The 25,852-nt window shown below is 37.0% G+C and overlaps 2 protein-coding genes across 3 annotated transcripts; both read left to right on the top strand.

Moving 5' to 3' along the window:
- LOC132311897 (NAC domain containing protein 50-like) lies at positions 1-14,612 on the top strand. Of its 2 annotated transcripts, none has more exons than XM_059810043.1 (5): positions 1-474; positions 1,463-1,740; positions 1,854-2,045; positions 13,565-14,118; positions 14,226-14,612. In XM_059810043.1, the coding sequence occupies exons 1-4, from the start codon at positions 264-266 to the stop codon at positions 14,102-14,104; spliced, it is 1,221 nt and encodes a 406-aa protein (XP_059666026.1). In that variant the 5' UTR covers positions 1-263; the 3' UTR covers positions 14,105-14,118; positions 14,226-14,612. The 2 variants fall into 2 exon arrangements, with proteins under 2 accessions (XP_059666026.1, XP_059666027.1); XM_059810044.1 differs by having other exon boundaries at positions 2-474; positions 1,860-2,045.
- A 5,044-nt stretch (positions 14,613-19,656) lies between these two features.
- On the top strand, positions 19,657-25,580 carry LOC132311894 (NAC domain-containing protein 78-like). The gene is made up of 5 exons (XM_059810041.1): positions 19,657-19,970; positions 20,308-20,585; positions 20,898-21,086; positions 23,924-24,506; positions 24,669-25,580. Exons 1-5 carry the CDS (start codon positions 19,796-19,798, stop codon positions 25,085-25,087), a joined length of 1,644 nt encoding a protein of 547 aa, XP_059666024.1. The 5' UTR covers positions 19,657-19,795; the 3' UTR covers positions 25,088-25,580.
- The last annotated feature ends 272 nt before the right edge of the window (positions 25,581-25,852 follow it).

Here is a 25,852-nt window from a genome sequence, read left to right as displayed (position 1 = left end):
TTATTCACGAGAACGAAAGGTTTCTTCTGAAGGTAACAAAAGAAAAAATCAATCCACACACAATAAGACACACACACATACACACAGCAATGAAACAGCTCGATTTCCGTGTCAAGCAAGCTTCGACCTTTCTTAACCAACGGGCAATTTCTTGCTTCACTTCTAACCCTAACACCACCAGACCTTCATCTTCATCTTCTTCCTCTCCCTCTCCTTGCAGAAAGCCCTAATTTTCCATTTCTCTGTGCATTTTTTTTTTCATCATGGCTCACGAATCGGTGCCATTCCCTCCTCCTCCTCCGCCACCGCCACCGCCACCGGCGGCGACGTCCCTTGCCCCGGGTTTCCGGTTCCACCCCACCGATGAGGAGCTTGTTCAGTACTACCTCAAGCGCAAGGCCTGTGGGAAGCCCTTTCGTTTCGAAGCTATATCAGAAATCGATGTGTACAAATCCGAGCCATGGGAGCTTGCAGGTCTGGCCTTTCTCTCTCTAGATTTCGTGCACATTTTTCTTTGTGTGTAGCTTATTTTATTTATTTTTTGTTTTTTTCCTTTTGGATTCTTGTAAAGTTTGTTTATTTATGCGCTAAAAGGTGTTATAGGTGGTTTGCATCTTGAATCTTCATTTCTGTTTCTAACATTCCTGAATCATGGTTTGGTTTTTTCTTTTTTTTGTTACACGAATTATTGTTATTGTTTTTTTGCATTTCAGGTCTCGCTTGAAGTTTGTCCCTTTTTTTTTTTTTTCAATTGTTTGGCGAATTGCTTCTTTATTTATGTATTCAGGTGTTCCATGTTCAATTCTGAGGTTTCAAATAGTGTCATTTGTCACTCATTTCTCCCCCATCAGTCTTTATAGATTTTTATTGTGTATCCGTATTTTTTTTATATGTATCGATGAATTTCTTAGTTATTTATCCATTTTAGCTATTTCTCTTTTCTATCTAAAAATCCTGCTAGACCTACTCTTTTAATTGGCCAATTGTGCAACAAATAAGGAATTGGAGCCTCTGCTTATTTGTATTTGGTATAAATAACTAATTAAAAATTATTCGGTTCACTGCAAGTGTCCGGTGTGAGTATCACTACTCTTTTGTTATACAAATTCTTGTTATTATTTTTATGCATTTCTGCCATTTCAGGTCTGGCTTTAAGTTTGTCCTTTTTTTCTGTTTTAAATTGTTTGGGAGTTACCTGTTTATTTATGCATTCAGGTGTTCAATGTCCAATGATGAGGTTTCAAATAGTGTCATTTCTCCCCCCTCAGTAATGATGGATTTTTATGGTATCTGTAAATATTTTTATATATTTACTTATCAAAAAATATATATTTTTATATATTGATGATTTTCTTAGTTATTTATCCATTTTAGCTATTTTCTATTCAATTCTCTGGTTGTCATCCCTATCTCTCTCTATTTGTTGTTTTTTATGATGAATTACTTGGTGATTCATGGATAGGTTATTCAAGGCTGAAGAGCAGAGACTTAGAATGGTATTTCTTCAGCCCCCTAGATAGAAAATACGGCAATGGCTCTCGGTTGAATCGTGCCACTGGCAGTGGGTACTGGAAGGCGACTGGGAAGGATCGGTCAGTACGTCACAAGGGTCTGACTATTGGGATGAAGAAAACACTTGTATTTCATGGTGGACGAGCTCCGGACGGTAAGCGAACTAATTGGGTCATGCATGAATATAGACTTGCAGACGAAGATTCAGAGAGAAACAGAGTAGCGCAGGTGCAAATTGCGATCACATCACTCATAAATCAAGTTACCTCTTTCTTTGGTTGTGCTTACATTGGAACTTGAATAGTATGTGAAATTTCTTGTGACTTGTTTCCTTTTGCGAGGGAAAGGATGCATTTGTGCTCTGCAGAATCTTTCAGAAAAGTGGTTTAGGACCACCTAATGCGGATAGGTATGCACCATTTGTTGAGGAGGAGTGGGATGAAGATGCCTCGCTCTTGGTTCCAGGGGAAGAGGCTGGGGAGGAAATAGCAAATGGTGATGGTACACAAGCTGAAGGGAACGAACATGAGCAGGTTTGCATCTGATATACTTTCTTCTGTTTGTCTTTATTTTAGGTGTCAATATATTTATTTATTTATTTATTTTTCACACAGATTTTTTCCCCATATTGCTGTTACTTGCAAGTTAATCTAAGACCAAGAGTGCTCACAACATGAAAAATATAGTAAGAAAGAACTGCAGCAATCATTATAAAGAACAGATATTTTCATTAAAATCCTTTCATAACCTTTTGTGGGTATGTTATGGATGTTAATCAACTTTTCCCCTCGGACTGCACTAAGGATGTGAGTTACGGCTCCTCTCTTGGAATCCAAAAATACAACAAGAAGGATGTATCCAGATAAACAGTAAGCTTAGAAAAAATCCTGTTACCAAAATAACAATAATAGCAACACAAAAATTATGGACATCATTGAGGAAATTGGATGACAATACCTCCAATCAACTCAGGCAGGGCAAGAGTGTGCGGGTTGAAGCATTGAGAAATGACAATGTAGGTTTGCCAATGAATTGGGTGGAGTATCAAGTTGTTCAGTCTCGCCTTGATTATGCTTTCATGTTTAAGCTTGGCTCGAGCTTGTGTAAATTTTAGTCTCCAGAGAATCCTACTTGGACTTGGCTCACCAAAGTGGAGTAAAAAAGCTAGAGCTTGTTTTGCCTCCAATTGAAGCTTAAGAAGGATTGCAAATTCTTCTCTGCAAAAGCAGAAATTTGTTCCCATCATAAGTGCAGAAGAAATCTTATCCTCGCCATACATACTCTTGAACTCTGAAATAACATTAAAATTTAGGGCTTTGGCCCTGCACCTTCCAAGCATCTTCTGGCAAATTGTGCCTAAGGGTTTTGGCTACAACATTTTATCATGAAAAGGAAAGGAAAAAAGTGAAAATAAGGTGGGGAAAGCATGGATGTTTTGAAATCCCTCCTGCAGATCTTAATTTTGGCCCTGAAGTACTCAGTGTTTATGGTCTATGGTAGACATTTGAAAAGAAAAGTGCACAAGGCTAGATTTGTCATGAAAAAGGGAAGTATGGGTGTGAGAAATGTGAAGAATTCAACATTTAAACCACTCAAAGGTACTGATAAGAATCTCGGAGGACTGATATAAGGTGCTACTGAATATCCATCGACCTTTGATTTGCTTTGATAAAATCTCTCTCCTTGTCTCTGTAAAAGCATCTCTTTTCCTTCTCTATCTGGTGTTTTAGACTTCCTTTTGCTAGTAAATTTTTGCTAGGGTAACATTGCCAATTGATTAAGTATAACCATTCAATACAAATATTTTATTTTTTTATTTTCTGTTTTGGGAGAGGGTCAACTTCAATTTTAGGCTTAAGTCAGCTTTCCCTCTGTCGGTCTGCCCCCCTCCCTTGACCATCCCCCCGCCCAAAATGAAGAAAGACAGAAAGCAAAAGGAATAAAATAGTCTTATTTGGGGCATATATTTTGTTTGACAGATCTTATTTGGGGCATATATTTTGTTTGACAGATCTTATTTGGGGTATATATTTTGTTTCTTTTCTTTCTTAAGTTGAAAATTTGCATACTTCTTTGATTGTTGCAATAGTTGTATTTGGAGAGATTGTTGGACATTTTTATGCCATAATCATCATATTTGATCTTTTAATTGAGAGTGTAATCATAAATATGTTATGAATTTGAATAAAACATTTGTATCAATCTAAACATCATGAATGCAGATATATTGAAAGAGTGACGAAAAGCTTGACTATAAAGAGAATTATATATCTGAACACACTAATTCAACAAAATGTAATCCTTGACTACTTGTACTAAGTGACTGCTTGTAGCCTCAAAATCGCGTTCTTACACTAGGTGGTATGAGCTTGAATCATTACCTTATTCAATGTATTCTGCTATGAATCAGAATTAATAGGGATGAAAAGAGTCAGGCTTGAATGCGCCAGTGACAGATTAATCTGAATAAGTAGCAAGAGAATGAAGCTATGGTCTATTCTCTACGAATCCTATCTAATATATGGTTTGTCCCTATCAAATTGGATGATTGAATTTTCCCCAAGGATGACAGTAGACAGATTTTTCAGTAGCGTTATCCCCTAATAAAATGGATATTGTGATTAGCCAAATTGATTGCTCGGTGCTATAGGAAATGTAAATAAAACCCGAACCAGGTTCTGGATGGGTTGGGATTATGGGATACCAACTTCACATACCTTACTTTATTTTTGAATTTCCCAGGCCAATTGTGTGTGTGCGCGTGCATGTAAATACATATAAAACATATTTAATATGTACATATACAGAAATATGTATGTAATGATGGAAGTACATATAAACCTAAATGAATATATATACTTATTGGGAGAAAATATAGGGATTTGATCTGTATTGAGAGTATCTTTAGGGATTGGATTTTATCTGATCTTAATTTGATTTTATATAATATTATTTTCATCATGTGCCTATTAGGGGCATAGGATCAGTGATTTGATTTACTTTCCACTTATATAATATTCAGTCTGTAATATAAATTAGGAGTATGGCTAATGAGAATTTGTGGCTTACAAGAGCCTTTTACATTCAACTTGGTATAAGAGCCAAGAACATGACACACACTCCACTGCTTGGTCTCTATTTCCTCTTCTCTTGGTTCATCCTCTCCTCTTTTTGTGTTCTTTAAATTTTTCAGTCACCAACCACTAAACCACACCCAAGCAAACCAAACCCCCTCGGGGGTATTTCTTCTTCCCTCCATGGCTTCATGTGGAAGAGGGGTCTCTCTCTAAACCAAGGACCGGCTCGGTCGTTATGTGTTGTTGACGAATCGTCCAGCCTCTTTTCATTCTCAGTCGACTTCCGCAAGGCCACATGCTGTTGACGAATTGTCCGGCCGAGTTTCATTCTTGCAGATAGAGCTGCTCACTTGGAAGACTTCTCCTGCCCTTGTGACTTGCAGACAACAATATTTACAATTTACAATTCGGTAAGAATTTGCGATTTGATTCTGTATCATCACAATCTGAGAAACGGAATCTGTTCAAACTAAGGATAACGCATCCTATGGGCATAGTTCCCAAGCCCAAAGGATTACTGCAGTTTTATTAAATAGGAAAAAGTTTCCGTCTTGGTCGAGATCAGTGAGACTTTATTTAGGGAGTCGGGGTAAAACTGGATATTTATTGGGCACTATTAAAAAACCAGCACTTGCTAAACCCACATTTACACAATGGGACATTGATAATTGTACCATTCTTGGGTGGTTATTCAATTCTATGGAGCAATGTATTTATAATATGTTTATGTATCATGAAACTATACGCACCTTATGGACTGCTCTCACTAAGAGTGTGTTTGGATGGGAATGATTTGGAGGGATAGGGAAAGAAAAGAAAAGAAAGGATAGGGCTTAAGTGTGTTTGGGTGGTTTAAAATGAGAGAAAAGAAAGGAGAGGGAGAGACTTATCCCCCATTTTCTATCTCTCAAAAAATGAGAAGATAAGGAGAGAAAGGATAGTGTTTAAGTAGTATTTTCATAATCCCGAAAGTGCCCTAAACAATTAAAAAAAGAAAATTATTATTCCACTCATATCCCTTCTATTTAAAAGGATATAATAGTAATTTGGTTGTTATCATTTCATTTCTTTTCTCCCCTCTATCATATTCAAACAAGAATACTATCATCTCTTTTCTTTTCTCTTCTATCTATCCAAAAATAAATAGAGATTATTGCTATCATTTTTTTGCCTTTTCTCTCTTATGTAAACAAAGCTTAAGACTTATGCTCATGCTTGTAATGAAGCCCCGGATCTATGAGTTGCATCGAGATATCTCACGAGCTACCCAAGACGATTTGAAGCTGTCAATTGCAGATTACTTTGCCTTCCTTCAGTCACATTGGGAGGAACTAGCTCACTATAAGTCCCTTGGTGATAACTCCGTCCAGAATTTGAGGCCCTTCGTGCTCAAATTCTGAATACTACACCTCTACCCTCTCTTTTCAAGGCTTTTGCTATTATTGATGGGGATGATCATCGACTTCAGGTTACACCTTCGATGGCTCCTGCTACACTTCCTCCACCTGACACTGATCAGATGGCATTAGTCGCTTCTTCTAGACCATCTGGTACTCGCAATTGTGGCCGTGGCCGTGGCAGTAACCGTGGACGAGGGAGTTCTACTATATGTGCACATTGTGGAAAACTGGTCGTGCTAAGGATAGGTGCTTTCAACTCTACCCACACCTCAGATCTAGCAGCACTGCAACTTCTATTGCTGCTACTGTCGAGTCCTTTGGTGCCGATGAGCCACCTGCTCCTCCGCTTGGATGTATTGATATGCATCAGTTGCATACACAAATTGGGTCTATTCTCTGAGATCATTTATCACATGCACCTCTCCCTTCAGCTACATCTGTTGTAGCTCACTTAGGTACCATCCCTTCAGCTACATCTGTTGCAGCTCACTTAGGTACCATCCCTTCAGCTTCATCAACTGCAGCTCACTTAGGTACCCCATCTACATTCCATGCCTCTCAGTCTGGTATTGTTCCTCCAACTTGGGTCATAGATTCTGGTGTTTCCGATCACATGACTTGTGAGTCTCGATATTTTTCGGATATGGAAGCATCCTCCGGGCAAGTACGCCTTGCTGATGATTCTTTTACACTGATCATTAGTAAGGGTATTGTCCCTTTATCTCCTGATTTATCTTTACATTATGTTCTTCATACGCCTAACCTTTCCCTTAACTTATCATCTGTTAGCCGCTTAACTCGTTCCTTGGCCTGCTCAGTAACTTCCTTTCCTAATCACTGTGTTTTTCAAGACCTAGCTACGAAGAGGATTTTTGGCAGGGGGTATGAGAGGGACGGGCTGTACATCTTTGGGACATCTCCAATTCTTGCACATGCTTCCGTATTATCGGACTATGGAAGGCATTCTTTTACGAACCAAACTCTTGATTTATGGCATGCTCGCCTAGGACATGCTAATTTTCAGCATATGTTATATTTGTTTCCTACATTACGAACAACTTGTAGAACCCATCAGTTTCGGTGCGTTGTGTGTGAGCTTTCTGAACACACACGCACCTCTTATATCTCGCGCATGCATCGTAGTCCTTGTTTATTTGATCTTATTCATTATGATGTATGGGGATCTTCCCCTGTTCCTTCTTACCCTGGTCATAAATATTATGTAACGTTTATTCTCGTTGTACTTGGGTTTATTTACTTAAGTCACATTCTAAAGTATTGTCTACATTACAAATGATTAAAACCCAGTTTAATACTATTGTTAAAACCATCTGGTTTGATAATGGGAGGGAATATATCTCTAATGATTTTCGGTCTCATCTTAATCAATTGGGGATTCTTCATCAGTTGACATGCCCTTATACAAAGGAACAGAATGGCGGAACGTAAAAACCGTTATCTCATGAGTGTTGTTCGGTGTCTTTTACGTGGTATGCAGGTTCCTCAATCTTATTGGAATATGGCAGTTCTCACTGCAGCTTTTTTGATTAATCGAACCCCGAGTCAAACTTTAAGGGGTAAGGTTCCATTACATATTTTGCGACCAGACAACACCCTTTTCCCCATTACTCGTGTTTTTGGATGTACATGTTTTGTTCAGAACCGACGTCTTACACATACAAAGCTTGATAATAAAGCTATTCGTTGTGTTTTTATGGGTTATTCAACTATCTTGAAAAGGTACCGTTGTTGTGACCCTAGTACTCGTCGGATATATCATTCTCTTCATGTCACTTTTTCCAAAGATGTTCCCTTCTTTGGCACATCTTTTTTTGCAGGTTTCGTCTTCTTCTATTCCATCAGTCACTTTCTTACCCCTGGCTCGGCTTGCACCAGTTCTATCCTCAACATCTCCTCCTGTGTCTCAGCCCGAGCTTCACGTATACACTTATTGCCCACGAGATCCCCCTCATGCTACCTTGCCACTGTCCTCTTGTGGCACAAGTAATCCTAACTCTGATATTGCCAATTCTACTTCAGATCCTACCTTGCCTACTTCTATTATAGATTCTGCATCGCCTACTTCTGATTCTGATTCTGATTTGCTCATTGCTCTTCGCAAAGGTAAAATGACTTGTGTGACTAATCATTCTATTGCCCAGTTTGTTTCTTATCAGGGACTTTCACACAATTACCGGGCCTACCTTGCTGCCACCTCCGCTATTTCCATCCCTCGAACTGTTTCTGAGGCTTGGCAAGACCAACATTGGACAGCAGCCATGGCTGCTGAGATGGATGCCTTCCAGAAAAATAAGACATGGGAGCTTGTTACTTTACCACAAGGAGAGAGGACTGTGGGCTGTAAATGGGTATTTATAGTCGAATATTAACCAGATGGTATTGTTGATCGCTATAAAGCTAGGCTGGTCGCGAAGGGCTTTACACAAACTCTGGGGAAGGACTTTAATGCCACTTTTGCTCCAGTCGCCAAGCTGACTATTGTCCGCCTTCTTATTTCCTTAGTGGCTTGCTACTCTTGGCCTCTTCACCAGTTCGATGTGAAGAATGCCTTTCTTCATAGGGATTTGACAGAAGAAACTTACATGGATCCTCCTCTTGGTTTTCGGCTTCAGGGGGAGTATTATGGATCCTCTCCTATGGATTCGACGCATTGGCTTCATGCCAGGTCTGGAGACCTTCTTCCAGATTTGTCTGCTTATCAGCGCCTTGTTAGCCGCTTAATTTATCTAACAACCACTAGTCCTGATCTCACATTTGCGGTTAGTGTTGTGAGTCAGTTCATGCATGCTCCTCGGACCTCACACTTAGATGAAGTATACCGAATTCTTCGGCACCTCAAGTCCTGCCTAGGACTTGGTCTATTCTACAAATCCACACCACAACCTCTTATCTCATGCTACACCGATGCTGATTATGCTAGATCTCTGACTGACCATCGCTCTGCTTCTGGCTTCATTCCCTATTGACCGAGCTAGGATTCCCTGTATTTAGTTCATCAACTCTCTTTTGTGATAACCGGTCTACTATTATACTTGCATCTGACTTAGTTCTTTATGGGAGGACAAAACATATTGAGGTTGATATTCACTTTCTCAGGGAGAAAGTGCGATGTGGAGTTATCCATACTTCCTTCGTTTCTTCTACTAATCAGCTTGCCGATATGTTCACAAAGTCAGTAGGACAATCTGCTCTTCACTCTAGTATTGGCAAGCTGGGCTTAGTTGATATCTTTGCTCCAGCTTGAGGGAGAGTATTGGGAGAAAATATAGGGATTTGATCTGTATTGGGAGTATCTTTAGGGATTGGATTTTATCTGATCTTAATTTGATTTTATATGATATTATTTTCATCATGTGCCTATTAGAGGCATAGGATAAGTGATTTGATTTACTTTCCACTTATATAATATTCAGTCCTAATATAAATTAGGAGTATGGCTAATGAGAATTTGTGGCTTACAAGAGCCTTTTACATTCAACAACACTCATACATATTTTATAGATAGATTTGTTGAACGGGTCTCTCCAACTTGTCCTCTCTGTTCTGTACTAATAAGCCTGGGGAAAGGGGGCGGGATGGATATCTCAAAGTTAATCAGAGTCCATGATGGGATGCGGGTCCTATTAGGGTCAGAGTGTGTTAGGGTTGTGGTTCACTTAGGTGAAGCAGATCAGGATGGGTTTTCCCATACCATAGCCATTCTGCCATGTGTCAAATATCTCACCTATTGCAAATTCACACATAAGGCATTCGAAATGTCCTTGTCCACTTTACCCATTTTCAAAGTACTTGAGCCACTAAACTAATGAGGTTAATAATTGGATTACAATGTGTACCTAATTGGTTGAAGGATACTTTGGAATAAGAATTCTTCCTTTTCTTTCTTTGGAAGGGATAATGCAACTTTATGCAGGGGTGGACCCACAAATATTTAGGCTGGTGGGGTGGGTGGTGGGGGGGAGAACTAATTCTGTATAATTAATTTTTTTTTAACATATAAATGGTGAAATATAATTTTCATTACAATATAGATCTGAGATGTCTATCATGAGGACACTCACTGAAATGGCATTCTTGAATCTGTTAGATTGAGAGGTTGAGCTTGCAGCCTTGCAATCTATGGTTATATACAAGGACACAGGCCTAATATAACCTAAAAGATGAGAAACATATACCTAAAAAATGAGATATATACAACTTGCATAAAAAAAAGAAGCAGAAAAATTGATACGAGAAGGGGGGGAAGAAAAAAGAGAACATGTTGGCAGCCGATAAATGAGGTCCGTCAAGTTCCCATCATACTTTTTTGTTCCTCACTTTCTTGAATTCATAAAGTATATATACATATATCTTTATTGGTATATTGTAGCAAGGACTACTGTAAAAATGTACCTTTTTTTTACCATATTGGGATGCTTTAGTTCAAAGTAGACTAAAAAGATTCAATGGACTTAGGAGGGGCCACGTGTTATGTTTTCTTCAAACTTGCCATTATTAACAATTAACAGGCACCTTCGGTTAAGCATTTTGAAAAAAAAAAATTGGGGGAGTGATGGCCGGCACCCACCCCCCAGCCCACCTCAAGTCCAGCCCCTGATTTTATGAGGAGAAGAAATTATAAGGTATATATCCTGGGGAAAAATGAAGCTTGTAGTGGAACAACGTAAAATGCTATTAGAAATAAGAAGCTCAAGATCAAAGATCGGTTTACTGTTAAAAAGGCATGATAGCAACATGCCTTTGAGATGCTTGACAATCTTTTCTATTTTTTTCACATTTCGCATACAGACATATAGTACTACTGTGGCCAATCTGGACTTGCTAACTCTTTTCATTGTTGCCGTCATACTTGCAAATTTTTGCTAATAATGAATCTAGGATCACATAAAAGATTAACCATATCTGGTAAGTATTCCTTAGAATGTTAAAAGCAATAATTTTTCCCAGGTGAGACACAACTCGGAAAAGATGAAAATTGTACGAATTGTGATGCAGGGAAACCTGCAACCTTTTTGGACACACTGATAAACAAGGAAAATGTAAAAATAACGTAAAACAAAGTAAGTGTTTAGGTGATATTTGATAATCAAATTAAGTGCTTAAAACTGAAAAGATTCAGTGATTTCTTAATTAAGTGTGTTAACATAAATTTAGTATCACTTAAAAAAATAAGTTTCGCTGAAAAGTAGCCAAAATTTTAAATGTAAGTCCCTTCACTTATCACTGAACATAGAACATGCTCAGTGGCAAGGGATTTTAAAATTTTATTTTAATGATGGATACACCCTTAAATAAAATTAATAGTCTCTCAACCCTCTCAATATCCCCGCTCTGCAATACAATGGAAGAGACGAGACTTGGGACATTAAAGTCATTGGCGTTCAAGACTCTAGTGAAGATTGAGAAGCAGTCTTTCAATCTTCGGTCTCTCAGATGTCCCACCTCTGCAATGTTGTGTTAGTCCACCAAACCACTTCTCTCTTCTACATGTATTCCTGCCAAAATACGATTCTGGCAGATGAACTTGAATAGACCAAGTGGAGGAGATGAGTACAACTGTTAATGGTTTGTTTTGCTAGTGGGTTTGGCAATATGGTGGAGCCTGTGTTGCAAAGATGGTGGTGGGTTATGGCAACTGTCAGAAAGTAGTGAGACTATTCAAGTCGCCGACAATGAAGGCCTGTGGTTGCTTGTTGGGAATTGGGGTATATATAAAGACTGATAAATAGATAGAGATCATATGGTTTTAATTTTACAACAGTATTATTATTATTATTATTATTATATTTTATTTATTTTTCCTTTTCTTCTCTTTGTTTAAATAAAATAAATTCATTAAGTTCTTGAGTTCTACTCAAATCACTTGAATGGATATCTATTCCAAACTTGGCCAATTTCATTATTTGAGCAGGGAGAACAAGTTTATGGTGAACAACACAATAACCATGATTACGACGCAATTCTAGTATGTTATGTGAGCCAAACAGCCAAACAACTTTGCCTGACTGATTTCATGGCCATTGGATGCAACAAAGTGGGATCCGCACGGGTCCCACTTAGTTGCATCCAATGGCCATGAAATCAATAGCCCAGACAGTCCAGCTGTTTTGGCTTGCATAAAAGAACATTTTCCTTCGAGTATTTGAATTAATTTTTTTTTTTTTTTTTTGGCTTCTCAAAGTAAAGGTTTAGATGGAACTCTTTATTTCAAATGTTGCATAAATGTTTTTTATTTTTAATAATTATAGATATTTTAGGGTAATATGGTAAAATGAACAGCTTTCAGACTTCAGTATGTGCGTGCGCGCTCTCTCGCCTTCTTTTTATGAGGTTGGGGGAGGGGAGATGGTTATCAAAATAAGGGAGGGAAAGGGGCAAGGATGGATATGGTTTTATAGCCATGAGAACATATGGAACCAAGTAGAAGTCAGTGCAGTAACACCTATATGACTGCACCTTTATACGGTATTTATATACCTTTTTGAATTTGAGGATTTGAGTAAAGCAAGTTTAACATTGATGATGAGATATTGGTGGAGGAATGGTGAAGAGGACTGATGTTACTTTGAGTGAGTTTTCTAGCATTGAATCCCTTCATTGTGAAATGATGCCTTTATACAAAAGTTTATCTAGTTTGTCACTCACTTTACTACAAAGAAAGTGATGATGCAAGGAGAATCTTCCTTGTCTCCCACATCCTTCTAGTGTATGGCAAAGAAATTTTTTCACTCACCTTATTGCAAAATACCTCCTTTTCTTTTTCTTTTGTTTTTGTTTTTTTCTTAGTTGGTACTCACACACACCCATGCCTCCACCAAGCCTTGACCCCCTGACCTCCCTTTGAGAAGTAGGGGCTTGCTATCGTTGGGCCATTGGCCCTTTGGTTCCTTTTTCTTTTTGTTGATAAGCAAGTATGATATACAGAAACAATACTAAGTTCTAACTTGGGATTGAATTGCACCTTCATGAGAGGAGATACCATTTTTAAAAGTGATAATGTAATTAAATAAATGATCAATTCTCCAAAATAAATAAATAAATGAATGAATGAATCATATTCTGCATGACCTTTGCAAGTAATGGAATCTTGCTATGGCCAAATACAATCAAGTTATGATGTGGTGTATAATGCTCTCACCGTGTTGATTTGTTTGCATTGGATATGATATTGTTTTGTACCTGGCTTTGTTTGTCCAATGAAGTGCTTTTTACTTGTTTGGAACCCAATGTCTGACTTATACTATTTTGATGCCAACATATATGTGCATATGCGCATGCAGCGTGCAGTTTTTTTTTTTCTGGGATCTGCAATGGGATTTATTATGATATTGGTAATTTGTCCCAGACAATGTTTATTATTTCCTTGTAAGACTCTACATATCTGCCCGATACCTACATGATTTGCCAATATAAACCTACATATATATCAGGTTGTTTGTTTGGTATTCCTGTACAATGAACTGTTTATCTCACAGCTCTTTCAAATTTACTTCCAATATTTTAAAGCTTTAAATATACACAATAATTGCCACTAATAGCGTCTGATTGATACAGGATACTCATTCGATCAGTGAGGGCCCTATTTCTATTTGTCGAAATGAACTTCCAAGTAATTCGAAAAATATTCCGTTTGTTTGCAAGAGAGAAAGGTCAGAGGATTTTCCTTTACCGTGTATTGCTGATCCAGAACCCCTCTGTTTTATCGAAAATAAAAGATCAAAGCACCATGCAAATGGTTCAGAAGAGTCGATTACAACACAGGATCTTTGTATATCCACCACAACAACCACCACACCAATAAAGTTCTCTTGTGCACCTTTGGAGTTCCCTTTATTAGAATCTATTGAACCCAAAACCAGTCATCCGGTTGACCCACCTACATTTGACGCTGCTACTCTTGAGAAATCCGTGCCTCCTGGTTATTTGAAATTCATCAGCAATTTGGAAAATGAGATCCTTAATGTTTCCATGGATAGGGAGACGTTGAAGATTGAAGTGATGAGGGCCCAAGCCATGATTAACGTTCTTCAATCACGGATTGATCTTCTGACCAAGGAGAACGATGACTTGAAAAGGGGGGTTCATCATGTCTAGTTTGTGACAGTCAGGTAATCTATTTTCCTACATGTTGGCTCGATCCATGATTAAAGTTCTTCAATCATGTATTGCTGTTCTTAAATCTGGGAAATGAGATCCTTAACGTTTCTATGGATAGGGAGACGTTGAAGATTGAAGTGATGAGGGCCCAAGCCATGATTAACGTTCTTCAATCACGGATTGATCTTCTGACCAAGGAGAACGACTACTTGAAAAGGGTTGTTCATCGTGTCTAGTTTGTGACAGTCAGGTAATCTGTTTTCCTACATGTTGGCCTGATCCATGATTAAAGTTCTTCAATCATGTATTGATGTTCTGAAAGATGAAAACCGAGGATTGGAAGGGCTGTTCATTTTGTCTAGTTATCTGTGGTACTGATGTTTCCTATTTTTGTAGGTTTTTCTGTTGTAATCTGAACACTAGATCAATGTTCTTTTGACCATTGACATGCCCTTGTACGCTCAAATCGGTTAAATTTGAATAAAATGTTTGCTTTATATCATAAGCTATAGAAGTCAATTTAGTTCATTTACCAAAAAAATTAAAGTCAATTTAGTTCTGCTCTGGCAATGGGAAAGATAGGTTTTTTACTGTCTTGACCTTTGCTCTGGTTACCTGAATAAATCAATTTGTGTGTTCAACTTTTCATGAAAAGTGCAACAGTTGTGTCACTTAAAAAATTTAAATATCAAATGTTTCAAAACATCTGTAATGGACAATGGTAAAAAAAAGTTATTTTGGGGATCGATATTTTTGGTTTGTTTTGTAGTGAAATGTGTTCATTGTAAGATTGGGTGTCATTGAAATTTTTATTCCAAGTTAGGTGTTAATGACATGGCTTTAAATTATATCCCATGTTCCCTATGTTATATCATAAATGGTTCAGGGATAAAATTTGGATGGTTCAAACCCAAGTTATAGAAATGATTCAGAGATATAATTTGGATGGTTCAATCTCAAGTTATATAAATGCATCCCCCCAGATGCAGGAGGTGCTGACCAATTGATTTGGGGCTTTAGTCATAATGGATCCTTCTCGGTAAAATCGGCTTATGAAGCTGCTCTTCTCCTCTTGAATCCTCCGAAAGCTCTCAGTGATTCCCCGGAATGTAGCATTCCTCAAGAATTTAAAAGGGAAGTGACATAGCATTTGGAACTTAAAATCCAAAAACAAGATTCTCTCTTTTTCTTATGGCAGTGCAGTCTTGATAGGCTTCCGGTCCTGCTAAATCTGAAACGTAGAAAGATTTTGTTTCAGAAGCAATTTGTAAGTTTTGTGGTTTTGAAGAAGAATCCTACAGTTCATTTGCTTTGCAATTTGCCCGGTTGCTCAAATGGTTTGGTAACTTTCCCCAATTAGACTGACTGGATTTACGTTCGTCCAGATTCATGTCATGGCAACAATTCTGGCTCAAAATTCTTGATCTGGCCAGCGTCCGTCTTCCCTAAATCTTCGGATACTCTTGAGTGTACGTTCCTTCTCTGGAAAAGCAGGAATGATTGGGTTTTTAATAATTCCAGATGGGAGCTTGCCGCCATAGTGGATAGAGCTTTGGCAAACTTCTCTAAATTCAAGGAAATTTCTGCCTCCTTGGCCTAGGTGTTCCTCCCCCGTTGCTTTCTTCTTCTCTCCATGCTCCAAATTGTCCGAAACTTAACTCCGATCGATGCTGCTTGTAATCCCTTCTCTAAGGAGGCAAGTGGAGGTCTGATCCTTAGGAATCACGCAGGCAATCCTATGGGTGTTTGTTCGTTTTTCTTCCCCTCGGGTTTTCAATGCAGAAGTTTCTGAAGCTTCGGTTTGAAGGAGAGTCTTGAGTGTTTGCTCAAGAGTCTCAGCTAGAGTTCTTGAAGATGTTTAATTGTTAAGGGATTCTTTCGTGAAGATCTGCCTTGTCTGGACTCCTCGAGTCTGCAACAAGGTTGCTCATGACATTGCAATATTATGCTCCCTGCTCTCCAGATCGGCTGATTCATTTTGCCATGTTTGCCCTTCCTGCCTTATTACTGCCATTGAGAGGGATCTTCCCTCTGTTTTTCTTCTTTGTCCAGGTTTTAAAAAAAATAAAAAAACACCAACTTATATTGTCAAAATTCTTGTCCATTTTTTTATTTTGGGATTTTTCAAAACACGTCTCATTTAAAAAATTGATTTACTATATATTCTTTTGACATTAATTTGATTAAACAAGTGTATTAATTTTTCTATAATACTTAGTCTTTTAATAAAGATATATTTAAAAATTCACTTCTATCAATACAACAATAAAAAATAATAATAAGAAGAAAAACTAACTACAGTAAAAAGTTGAATTCTCGAGCACTCAAATACATCCACTGAATCTGCTCCACGAAATTTAACAAAAATATTAGTATATAGCAAGAATTAAAAAAGTTCATGCGTGATGCGTCTATAGTAGGTCCATGCGTGAATACAACAAATTCTATTGATTGAATTGTCAAAATGGTTTCATAATTTGACTTGAACCAAATATAATTGACAAAAAAAAAAAAAAAAAAAACCTCAAGTTTGACCCTTCAACTTGCACTTGCTTAACTATCAAGTCTATTATGGAGAATATGGACTACTTGTATACACGAACACCTATAAATTTGTATGGACATGAAGACATTCAATACATGTACGGTGTACCTACGTGGTTTTATACATATAATGACACATCATTGCTGACTACGGAACATTCTAGACTTTTTATCTTTCCAAGTCTTTTTGACGGATGCACATGACCGACGTATAGAATTACGTTCCATCACCGTCAATAACTACGAATAGTATTCCAACTATTCTAATCTCAATATTTGTTGTGGGGGTTACGAGTATTTGTCACCTATAGGTCACATCAGATTTTTCCTTTCCTTCATTGAAACGTCTCGTACCTATTGCTAGTCGAACCCACGTCATCAACTGAATTTTTCATAAAAGACCTACCCTGAAAATTTGGTCTCATCTCAAATTAATAAACAGGTTTCTTCAAAATTTTCTTCTCTCACTCCTCCTTTTCTTTTCTTTTTTTTTTCTTTTTTTGAACCACAACTTATTTTGCAATGCAACATTATACCTCACAAAGCATCTAAAGAACTTTCTTAAAATTTCATTAATAATATCCAAAATTTTCTACTTAACAAACCTAATTTATTTAAACCACAAAACAACTTTATTCAAAAAAAAATTTGCCACATTTATTTTATATAAAACATCTTAAAAAATTTTTTTTAATAAAAAATTCAACAATCATTTTCAAATATTAGAATAGTTATTATTATTCCATTCATACACATTTTATATTTGCAACCAAATAATAAAATAAGAATAACTATTCCATTTTATTCTATTCTTGTATATCAAAGACAGCAATAAATTTTTTTCTTAACTATTTTATATCTAAATTTTTAAATAAATATCTGATACATGTAAGGCATACCACTTTAGAAGTAAGACAATTGTCTAATGCTCCGTTTGGTTGGATGAATGAAAAAATGAATTAAATGTATAGAGGAAAGGATGGATGAAAGATCCTAAGTAAGGGAAGGTGTCTCACTCATTTTTTTTGTTTAGTTGGATGGAATGTATTATAGAAAGAATAGATGGGGTGACACCTTTCTTCTTCTTCTTCTTCTTTTTTTACATTTTGTTGGTTATTATCATTATTTCTCTTCTCTCCAATCAAACACGAATTATTAATTTTTGAGTGATAATAAAATAAAAAAGAAAGAGGATACTTCCTCGCCTCCTCTCACTTTTCCCTCCCTACCAACCAAAAACAATTTTTTCTTTGATTTATTTTTTATCCCCAATAACATCCCTCCCTCCCTCCCTCAATTATTCTCTCCAACCAAACATGTCTTAATGCTTTTAGAAAAGTGATAAGTCACGTTTTTTATTAGGGCAAATTTCTCAAAACCCCTAAAACTATTAATAAGTGATCATAAAACCCCAACCTGTTTCTAAAAACCCCAACACTATTATAAAGTTATCACATTACCTCAATATCCGAGTCCGACTCGTTAACCGGGCGGTAAAATGACAAATTTAACCTTATTATTTAATGTTAAATTAAAAATAAAAAATTATTATTTTTTAAATTACAAAAATACCCTCTCCTTTTTTCTTTTTCTTTTTCTTTTTTTTTTTTTCTTTTTTGTTTTTTCTCATCATCATCTCCGGTAGCAAGAATATTGCCGGCGATGAAGCTAATCGCCGTCGGCAGCGACCAAACCAGGTCGCTGCTGGCTTCCTCTCATTCCAGCGAAGTCGCTAAACTGGTCGCTGCTTACCATTGCTTATTCCTCATCGGCGACCCAAGGTTGTGCCCTTCTTCTACCGATCAACTAGGTTGCCAGAGCGCGACCTGGTGAGCACCATGAATGACGACCAGAAGCTTTTCAAAATTGAGAGAAGAATGATTCACCAATGAAAAGTGTATGCATCAACGTCATGAAGATTTGACGATGACGCCATTGAAGCGCCGAATCTCGAAGTCACAGATATTAAGGAACCATCGAGAGATATGGAGAAGAGCGAATGAAAATGCTACACGACGACTCACCCACCTTTCTCTTTTTCCACTACCTCATCGTCTTCATCTTTCTTCTCAGGGAACCTAATTTAAATGAGAGAAAAACTTTATGCTCTTCGTAAAAAAAAAATAAAAAAAAAAGGCCCATTAGACTTGAATTTCAGAACATTCAATCACACGCAAGATTTGACCATTCCTCCATCTCAAGCCCAATCTTCCTCCTATGTTTCTCACTCCAACGTACCCATTCTCTCTCTAGAATATCAGGGAACCCAATTCTTCCAATTAAAGGCTCGGAAGTTACAACCGCAACATAGGTAGAAGAAACAGAGTGTTGAGACCAGAATAATGGCTTCAAACACAGACACGATCATGAAGAGAGAGTCATGGATGAACCCAATTTGAAAAGTCAGCCTCTTCCACCGAAACCCAGAACTCCTGAACCTCCATGTCCACGAACTCTTCTTCCCCAGTCTCTTGAAGCTGAACCACGGCTTCTTCTCCATCTCTCTCTCTCTTTACTTTTTCTCTCTCTCTATATTTTGTGTTGGTGCAAATGTATGACACGCAGTTTGGTTTATTATACACAATACTAGAGCTGTCTTTGCTTTGATTTCTTCGTTGATACCTAGTTTGGTCGCTGCCTGCGGCGATTTGCTTCATCGCCGGCAGTATTCTTGCTGTCGGAGATGATGATGAGAAGAAACAAAAAAGAAAAAAGAAAAAGAATAAGAGAGGGTATTTTTTTAATTTTAAAAATAATAATTTTTTATTTTTAATTTAACATTAAATGATAAGGTTAAATTTCTCATTTCACAGCCCGGTTAACGGGTCGGCCTCGAATATTGAGATAATGTGATAACTTTAAAGTTTTATGATCACTTATTAGTAGTTATCGGAGTTTTGTGAAATTTGTACTTTTTATTAAAGTAAAATATTTAATTAATGTATATAAATATTATAAATCTGACGCAATTTTGTAAGGTTATAGAGTAGCTTTTGATATACCCCTAGCTTTTGATCGCTGATTCGCTATAATTCGAAATCCAATGACGAAACTCTGTTGAAACCCTAGATATCTCTCTCTAGAAAGTCAGTGTCTGGTTCTCTCTCTAAAAATTTCAAGATTCTTGCATTTTTCGATTCGTTAATGGCTCTTGAGTCAACTCCACAGACGGCCTCACTCGCTCCTGGTTTCCGGTTCCACCCGACCGACGATGAACTCATTCGGTATTATCTCAAGCGTAAGGTCTGCGGCAAACCCTTCCGATTCGATGCGATCTCCGACACCGACGTCTACAAGTGCGAGCCTTGGGACCTCCCAGGTCTCCTCTCTCTCCCTCTCTCCAAATTTGCAATTCTATTGATTTAACTTTTCGGGAAAACACTTTGGTATGTGCATGTGTTTGTGTGTGTGTGTGTGTATATATGTATTTATGTATGTATGCATATCAATTTCATGTTTATGAATTATATAGTGAATTGTGGGTTTTTTTGGGGGGTTTCATTGATTAAAGGGTAATTATGGAGCTTCAGGTCACTTCTATGTAGCTTGGTATTTGTGTGTGTGTATATGTATTTGTGAATGTTTGTATATCAAGCTCTCTCTGAATTTGCGACTTGTTTATGAAATTATATACTGATTTGTGGGAATTTTTTTAGGCAAGTCAAAGTTGAAGACTAGGGATTTGGAATGGTACTTTTTCAGTATTTTGGATAAAAAATATGGGAATAGTTCGAGGACAAATCGTGCAACAGAGAGAGGATATTGGAAGACGACTGGAAAGGACCGTCCCATCCTGCACAGGTCACGGACTGTTGGAATGAAGAAGACCCTTGTTTATCATAGTGGTCGGGCTCCACGGGGCGAGAGGACAAATTGGGTGATGCATGAGTACAGAATCGTTGATGAGGAATTGGAGAAAGCTGGAGTCCTTAAGGTGAGAACTTTGTGCTGACTTACCTTTTTTTTTTTTTTTTAAAGGAAGAACTATGTACAGTATATAAATGATGATAAAGAACTATGTACCTTATATCAATGGTGATAAAAATATCTAGATGCACCTTATATATATATTTTCAGTTTCTGAGAATTTAGGTGGGAGAATGCGAACAAGAAAGTTGGTGAAATTGAATTTGTTGCATGTGGAATATTAATGCGGTATTTCAGAAAAATGGACTATTATGGATTTGGGGTTTTGATATAATATTTCCTTTTCCTTTTTCTCTGTTTTTTCTTTGGGGTGGAGAAGGATGCATTTGTGCTTTGCAGAATATTTCAAAAGAGTGGTACAGGGCCAAAGAATGGAGAACGATATGGGGCCCCATTTGTTGAGGAGGAATGGGAGGACGATGAGCTGGTTATGGTACCTGGTCAGCAGTTTGCGGGAGAGCTGGTAGTTGGCGATGATGCTTATCTTGATGGAACTGACCTTGAGCAGGTGCCTGTTTTATCTAATTTTAGTGTTTATACATGCACAAGTACCTTCTTGTTTATAGTTTATACACATGTTTAACAAAAGTGAAAAAAGGAGATTAGCTGTTGGATCGAGTAGTGCTTCCTTATATAACTTGGCTATGCATGATTATGTCTGTCAACCTTCCATTATTTTCAAACAATTAGTGTGTCAATTCAAGTACCGAGGATACACACACATGTATGTATATATGTATATGGTGTATTCATACTTAAAACCATTTGTATTTAATTTTTCTGGCAATCACTGGGGGTGTGAATACCTCTTACGCATTGACAGTCAACGGTGAACTGGAAAAAATATCCTACTTGATCCTTGTTTGCTTTCCTCACAGGATATAACCTTCATCTTAAAAAACAAAAAAAAAGGCTAAGATCCATGTACACGCAAGGAACATACAAGTATACAACAAAGTTTCAATGACGGGTCAAAAATTCTTTGTGGCTACTGCCTATTGCCTAGTTGCTGAAGTGTTTGATTGAAACATACCATTGTGCGGCTTGCGAGTTCAACCAGATCAAGTAGCTGACACCAATTACAAGCTAAGCTAAAAAATCCTGTTAAAATTTCATCTGACCTTCAGCTGAAATCAGCTGATATTGTTCATTGAATCTGCCTCCCGCATTTTGATATCCACGTCATGGTATCTGTGGATGTGCTATATATTACATCTGTAGAATATTGATCATGAACTTCAACACTTGAATTTTCATGATCTTGTGAACCATGCAAAAGTGATTAGATGTCATTAATGGACTTTGTGGAGTTGATAAGCTCTTACAATGTTTAGATATATTGATTTTTAACAAAACATTAAATAGTTGCATATTAGCCCAAGCCCAAGCCCAAACCCGCCCAAAAGGAGCCCTTAGAATTTCTGATTATAGGTTCCCATCAAATAGTTGCAGGGTCCGGTAGTAACACGGGAATGCATAGCCATGACTATGGCCATGCCACCAATCAAATGAGGCAAACAAATGGTATTAATAATTATAAAATGTTTATAAAAAAGTACAATTGATATATTTTTTTATTTTTAGTTTTATGATTGATGTCTCAAACATAAAAAAAAATCTTCCAATTTTTTTTTTTAACTTTCCAAAGTGTCCAAGTACCCGTGTCCAATATTTGGACACTTTTGAGCCGTGTCCACGTATCTTGTAAATTGATAGATTGATGAATCCAACCCCTAGACACGCACCCGTGTCCGACACCTGTACCCGAGTCCGGGTAACATAGGTTAAAAAGAAAAATTAAGAAAGGAGTTGAGAAAGTAATTTGCCATTAAGGATTTAAGATCACTGCAAGAAGTGCCATGTATGGACTGTTTTTCATAGTAAGATTAAGAATTTATGGTTGACACAAGAAAGATATGTACAAATGTGATTAAAAGATTCAACATATATGGACAAATCATTTCAAGTCACGAACTGACGCCCATCAAAAGCCAAGGGTCAAATACATCGCTCAAGTGAAAAGTAAAAGATTAAAGGCAAAGAGTTCCTTATATTTACTCATAGGGAGTCAACTTACTGAGCTCCTCTTTCGTCTGATTTTTCTTACTTATTTATTTTCTTGATCTTATTAAAAAATGCATCTTATTCTGCTAATGCTTCTCCTTTCCAGGTCCCCATGAACAAAACCAAGTTCTTCATATAGTCATAATTTCTATCTCATTCAACGTACACATCTTCTTTTGTGTTTGTGCAATGGCATTCCTTGTTATAGGATCTTGTTTAATTCCTAATATATATGAGAACCGATTGAAGTGCCACCCTCTATTTGACCGTCAGTTCTCTTACAATAGTGGAGTTCTTAAAATTATATTATCTTGCCTAAGGTAGGTAGCTGTGGTACAAAAAGCACTTGGATTCTTATTGTTTGACATGGTGTGATATTGTAATGGTGATTGAGAATTGTTATATAAATATTGGTAGAATACATGTACTTGGTTTTCCTCTAGTTCTATTAATCCAGCATAAACAAAAGCATAAATGTTTGTAATGAAGATTTGTATAAAATTTTGATTCCTTGAAGAACAAAGTTAATATATTTCTCTAAGAAGATCAAATTAATTATTTGCAGGTGAAAAGAACATGTGATTCTAAGGCAAAGTATCTAAATTTTAACAAATAGGAGATGACTATCAAGATGGTTTGGGTGTTCCTTTTAAAAATGTGGAACTTGAGCTTTGTTTGAATTGCTTTATGAAGTTTCCTAATGGTTTTATGGCTTTTAAGATATAAAAAACAATGATTTAGATTCGGTTTGAAGGTGAGCTCTTAAAGTGGAATGTTAGACCACATTACCTATATTAAACCATGGAAGGTGAGCCCTTAAAGTGGAATGTTACCTTGATAAAGTAACTGATTTATATTTTAATATTTTATAGGTTGTTGGAGAGCATACATAAATTCATTTCTATGGGTGTTGGGTATGGGAGACATCGTCTTGTGGGCACTTTATATAAGTTGGCAGTGCTACATTAGTTTGGAGAAGTGTTCTCTTAACATAGGAAGAGTCACCAACCAACAGAACCTCTTCAACTTTTTCTTGATCCATCTGTTTCTTTCTTTTCTTGCACTTCCACCAATTAGTTGTTGAAATTTGCCTTGTATCCTACAATTTGGTTGACGATTGTTTCTTTGGTTTGTTTGAATGAAATTTCAAGCACCATAGTCTGCTTATATCAGTATATGATCTCTTATTCCTTCTTCTTTTTGAGTAGGTTTAATTGTACATGTTTTTATTGAAATTGTGGAGAATACTCTTTTTAATTTTATTTTTATTTTCCCCTACAGATTCTAGATGCAGGTGTCCGATCACAAGTTGCTCCCTTGCCTGTAAACTTTGATTATGGGGATAATAGCAACTACATTGAAGAGGCTACGGAATTCACTGATGGTGCTCAAAATTTCTTGGTGGGTATGGGTGAAAATCATTGTGGTCTAGAACAGCCTGATGGCCAGAAATTATTTGATTTGCCAGTGCAATATGATGATATGGATGCAAAAACAGTCAAACATGAATACATTGGTGAATCAAGCAATACTGTGAATCCTGAGTTTGTAGATTATTTACTAGATGAACCATTCTTGGATACTACCAGTGACCTACCATTTGAAGGAGAATTCCTCGAGACTAATGACCTTTCGAACCCTATTGGGGCATATCCCTCTGGTTTTGACACGACTGATACATTCTTTGATGCGAATGATGACAGCTCACAGTATATGGCTTTTGATTGTCAGAAGATGATTGGAACTGAGAATCTTTTAGCTGACCAGGCCCATCAAATGGCTATGACAAGCCAACAGCCCTTAATGGGACACGATAGTGATGTTGCTTCTTCTTCAAAGCAAGAATTTTCAGAATTCAAATCAGGTAATGTTCTTAATGTTATTCTAGTTTTATATAGAACCACTAGCTCCTCTAATGAAGTTTTTGGCATTGAAATTACATTTTTAGTTGCAGTATAAGGTGGGCACTGCCTGCCTTTCTAATTCACTATTTGTTTTGGGTTAACCGTGGTGTCGTATGGTACAGATACTCGGTCTCTGTTCGTCAAGCAGGCCCATCACTTGTTAGGCAGCATTTATGCTCCTCCTGCATTTGCTTCAGAGTTCCCTACGAAAAATGCTGCTCTTCTGCAGAATCATGCATCTGAGTCTTCCAGTTCAGTTCATGTTACTGCTGGAATGGTTCATGTTAGAAACACAACTTTGAGTGGCAATGGGACAGACTGGTCATTGAGTAAGCATAGGGGTATCAGTATCGCCCTCTCTTTTGGCCTGTCACGAAGTAATATGAATTCTGGCAGTCTGGAACCCATGGTTGGCGTACACTTGGGGAAGTATGGAACAGCAATGTTTCGGGGTTGGTTCTACCTTATGTTCATCTGTGTCTTGATTCTTTCTATGAGTTTCAAAATTGGGACCTATATCCGCACTGGTAATGCTTCTTGAATCAGAAGGCTTGGTATAACATATCCCAAAACAGTACCTGGGTTAAAAATTCTCGAAGACTTGATCAATACTTAACTTATGATACTCTTGATACATAACTTTGTGCAAGATTATTGTCTGTTATTTAATTCTATGCCAAAATTGAAATGATATATGTTCTGCAACTATTTAAAACTGTCTTGTTTGTTTATAGTTTCTGTCGAGATTTTGGGTAGGTTGAGTCATGCAGATGCAAATTATGGGAATAAACCGTCTGGTGAAGAAGCCATGACATGGTTACACAGCTCAAGATCTCAGTTCTTGAGTAGGATGAAACTTCAATTTAGTTTACATGTATTGTTTTGAACGGTTGTGGCATTCTATTATCCTAATTGATACGGTGGGATTTCAACAAAATGTTGAGAAAGGGAATGTATATTGTTAAGATCAATGAATTCTTTAGGTCGTTCATATGGGAGAATAGTGGCATGCAGGAATTTTTATTTTTTTATTATTTCTGGTGTTATGGATTGTTGATTTGCATTAGGGATGTTTGAATTTTCTAACATCAACCATATTTCTTTTCCCAGCTAGATAATAGGATTTTCTCTATATCTATATTCGTTTAAACTTTTACTGATTTATTCACGAAAATTAAATTTGACAAAAAAGAAAAGAAAATAAAGAAAGAAATTAAATTTTTTGCTCAAATTAGTTTGTTTGGTAATCTAAAATAAATCAAAAGCTGATAATCTTCAAAATTATTCTTCGTTTGCCATTGACTGC

Source organism: Cornus florida, unplaced genomic scaffold (assembly GCF_030987335.1).
Source record: "Cornus florida cultivar Cherokee Brave unplaced genomic scaffold, ASM3098733v1 CherokeeBrave_3.0.0_Hap2_Chr06, whole genome shotgun sequence".
NCBI classification, from domain to species: Eukaryota; Viridiplantae; Streptophyta; class Magnoliopsida; order Cornales; family Cornaceae; genus Cornus; species Cornus florida.
Note: the sequence above shows the minus strand (reverse complement) of the source record. Positions and strands in the feature narration are given on the sequence as shown.

Excerpts from the sequence above, each read along its gene's own strand:
- LOC132311897 (XM_059810043.1), top strand. The coding sequence starts at position 264 with ATGGCTCACGAATCGGTGCCATTCCCTCCTCCTCCTCCGCCACCGCCA. Across the intron at positions 475-1,462 it reads CGAGCCATGGGAGCTTGCAG|GTTATTCAAGGCTGAAGAGC; the intron begins GTCTGGCCTTTC and ends ATTCATGGATAG. Across the intron at positions 2,046-13,564 it reads AAGGGAACGAACATGAGCAG|GATACTCATTCGATCAGTGA; the intron begins GTTTGCATCTGA and ends TGATTGATACAG.
- LOC132311894 (XM_059810041.1), top strand. The coding sequence starts at position 19,796 with ATGGCTCTTGAGTCAACTCCACAGACGGCCTCACTCGCTCCTGGTTTC. Across the intron at positions 21,087-23,923 it reads ATGGAACTGACCTTGAGCAG|ATTCTAGATGCAGGTGTCCG; the intron begins GTGCCTGTTTTA and ends TTTCCCCTACAG. Across the intron at positions 24,507-24,668 it reads ATTTTCAGAATTCAAATCAG|ATACTCGGTCTCTGTTCGTC; the intron begins GTAATGTTCTTA and ends CGTATGGTACAG.